General features: G+C 39.4%; 1 protein-coding gene across 1 annotated transcript; it reads left to right on the plus strand.

Moving 5' to 3' along the window:
* The first annotated feature begins 586 nt into the window (after window positions 1-586).
* LOC107818853 (serine/threonine-protein kinase-like protein CCR4) lies at window positions 587-3,222 on the plus strand. The gene is given in 1 exon segment (NM_001326033.1): window positions 587-3,222. A coding segment is annotated over 1 exon segment (2,385 nt). The 5' UTR covers window positions 587-751; the 3' UTR covers window positions 3,137-3,222.
* Window positions 3,223-3,526: the final 304 nt, after the last annotated feature.

Consider the following 3,526-nt stretch of genomic DNA (forward strand, 5'->3'; position numbering starts at 1 on the left):
GAGTTATAACACGTGTCAAGATTTAATTAGCACATGTGATACAATCTCTGAGATAAAGTGGTCAAACATAAAAAAGTGTGTCTTAGATACACTTTGGAAATGTTGAGTGTGTAAGATAATTTTGGTTCACAAAAAGTGTGTAAGAGGGATTTGGTTCATAAGTCAGGTGATAACTTATGTATTTTGTCTATAATTTATATATATCGGATACAACAACAACAACAACAACAACCCAGTATAATCCCACTTAGTGGGGTCTGGGGAGGGTAGTGTGTACGCAGACCTTACCCCTACCCTAGGGTAGAGAGACTGTTTCCAAATAGACCCCCGGCATCCTTCCCTCCAAGAACTTCCCACCTTGCTCTTGGGGAGACTCGAACTCACAACCTCTCGGTTGGAAGTGGGGGTTTATATATATCGGATATGAAAAAGTAAACATTGAACGTGACCGGCTATTTGCCTACAAATCCCTATAACTTAACCCATTTGTATCCTGTGACCACACGCTGTCCCTTTGCGTATTCTTTTCCAAATTTCCTAAAATGGGGACTTAGTCTTTGGTCCTCAGTCCTCACTCTCTGCCATTTCTAAGCCGCGTTTTCCTTTACTTTGATTCTTCAACACACCCAAATCATAATCCTCTCCCTCTTAAAGCTGCTTCAAACCTCACAATATTATACAAATCTTTGAAAATAATTCCTTCTTTTATTCTCTAAAACACCATGAAAGCATTTTCCATCACACCATTTCTATGGCCATTCTTGATAAAAAAACTCACCTTTTCTTTTCTTTAGTACTTCTTTGCTTTCTCATTTCCCTTTCACCCATTTCTTCACTTTCAACTGTTGCCATTTCAAAAACTTCTAACCAAACACTAATTTGTGCATTGATTTCCTCCTCCTCATTTCCTCAACAATCTTCTCTCAATTGTACTAGTTTTCCTGAAGGAATTCAAATCCCTTTGAATCCTTCAGTTTACTTTTCTGGAATTGTAGGTGGGAATGGTTTCCTTTGTGGGTTGACTTCATCTTACTCTTCTTCTACTTCAATCATGGTGTGTTGGAGATTCTTAAACAATGGTACCAACTTGTCTTACAAAAGTATTTATCTTGGTCCATTGATCACAAATCTTGATTCCGGTAATTCCCACATTTGTGGAATTGTTAATGGAACCAATAATAGGCTTGAATGTTGGCAGTGGCATGAATTTAATTCATCAAACAGAAGTTTGATGACTTCAAATCTTGCCGTTGGAGAAGATTTTGTTTGTGGTTTGTTGACATTTGGTCAAATCCAATGTTTAGGAAGCTTTAGAAATGTCACTGATGCTATTCCTTCAGGGAATTACAGTGAAATTGCATCTGGTTCACAACATGTTTGTGCTATTTCCAAGAATAATAGTTTGGTTTGTTGGGGAAATATGGTAGGAGAAAAGCCTATTGGCCAATTCAAATCACTTGCTTTAGGTGATAATAGGAGTTGTGCTTTGAGGATTAATGGGAAAGTTGTTTGTTGGGGAGAAACTGGTTTTAGTCTGCCTTCATCTTTGAGTGGGGAATTTTTTGAAACATTGGAAGCAAAACAAGACATTTTCTGTGGTATTGTGACCTCAAATTATTCATTGTTTTGTTGGGGCAATGACATTTTCAATTCAAATCCAGCAGTTTTTAATGGTGTAGGAGTAGTTCCGGGACCATGTACTACTTCATGTCCTTGTGTACCTTTACCTAATTATGAGTCATTTTGTGGTCGGGGACTAATGATATGTCAACATTGTGTTGGGCAAGATTCCAGTGTGAATCCACCAATCGTTAACGGGTCGGGTCCTTCACTACCACCATTGCCCCCACAACCAATGCCATCGCCAACGCCATCTCAAACGAGTGGAAGAAGCGATCCATGGAGTAGGAGGAATGTGGCATTTCTAGTGGTAGGTTGTGTTGGATCCTTAATGATGTTGAGTGTCCTTGTTATCTTGTTTTTCAAGTATTGCAAGATCAGAGGATGCAGAGTACACGACTCTGGCCGCCTTGATGAGGCGGGGTCACCGCCCCAGCAAGGCAGCCAGACGTCTCGAGTTCAAGATCAACAAGGTACTCCTCAGCCCCCAGTCTTGGAAAAAAGACTTAGTCAATTGATTAGTATAGGAAATGGGGGTCATTTAGAAGAATTTTCATTGCAAGTGTTACTTCAAGTGACTAATAATTTCTCCGACGAGCACAAAATTGGGAGTGGAAGTTTTGGAGCTGTGTATCATGCTACATTAGAAGATGGGCGCGAAGTAGCCATAAAAAGAGCAGAAGCTTCAGCCTCATCTTCCTATGCTGGTGGCACAAAATATAGACAAGAGGACAAAGACAATGCATTCCTCAATGAGCTAGAGTTTTTGTCGCGCCTCAATCACAAAAACCTTGTTAAGCTATTAGGGTATTGTGAAGATAACAATGAACGTGTCTTGATTTTCGAATACATGAACAATGGCACTCTCCATGACCATCTCCACGGGCTCGAAAGCTCACCACTAATGTCATGGGTTGGTAGGATCAAGGTGGCATTGGACGCGGCACGTGGCATCGAGTACCTGCACGAGTACGCGGTGCCAGCTGTCATCCACCGTGACATCAAGTCGTCCAACATATTGCTGGATGCCACGTGGAACGCCAAGGTGTCCGACTTTGGATTGTCCCTAATGGGACCTCAGGATGACGAAACACACCTTTCTATGCGCGCTGCTGGCACGGTAGGTTACATGGACCCCGAGTACTACAGACTGCAACAACTAACGACGAAAAGTGATGTGTATAGTTTCGGAGTAATGTTACTAGAGTTGTTGTCGGGTTACAAGGCAATTCACAAGAATGAGAATAAGGTACCAAGAAATGTGGTTGATTTTGTTGTGCCATACATAGTACAAGATGAGATTCATAGGGTATTGGATCGTAGAGTTCCACCACCAACACCTTTTGAAATTGAGTCTGTGGCATATGTAGGTTATCTAGCAGCAGATTGTACCACATTAGAAGGTAGAGATCGTCCAACTATGACTCAAGTTGTAAATACGCTAGAAAGAGCCTTAAAGGCATGTTTGGCTACTCCAATTTTCTCTCGGTCTAACACGGATGATTCGTCCACATAAGCAGCATGCTTTGACACATGTATATTGTAATTACACATTTTTCTTATTTTCCTATATATATTTAAATTATTTTTCCACTCATCGCAGACCATTTCTTTTCTAAATTTAATTTGTGACAATTTTCGCTTCAATCTGATCAATTTTTAAAAGTAAACTGGATTAGATTAATTCATGTTTAACTTAAATAGTCTCTCATCTAATTTCTTAAACTAAAAATAGTCGGCCGACGAATAATATATCTATAATATTTGTATAACAATACATGATCAATCAATTTCAGAAATTTCATCGTAAATGTGAAATACTTATATAAATAAAAATGCGGGAGATGTATAATTTATGTACACAAGATAGAAAAAATAAACAATAATTTGGCCGGCTATTTATGTA

The sequence above is a fragment of the Nicotiana tabacum genome, chromosome 6 (assembly GCF_000715075.1).
Source record: "Nicotiana tabacum cultivar K326 chromosome 6, ASM71507v2, whole genome shotgun sequence".
NCBI classification, from domain to species: Eukaryota; Viridiplantae; Streptophyta; class Magnoliopsida; order Solanales; family Solanaceae; genus Nicotiana; species Nicotiana tabacum.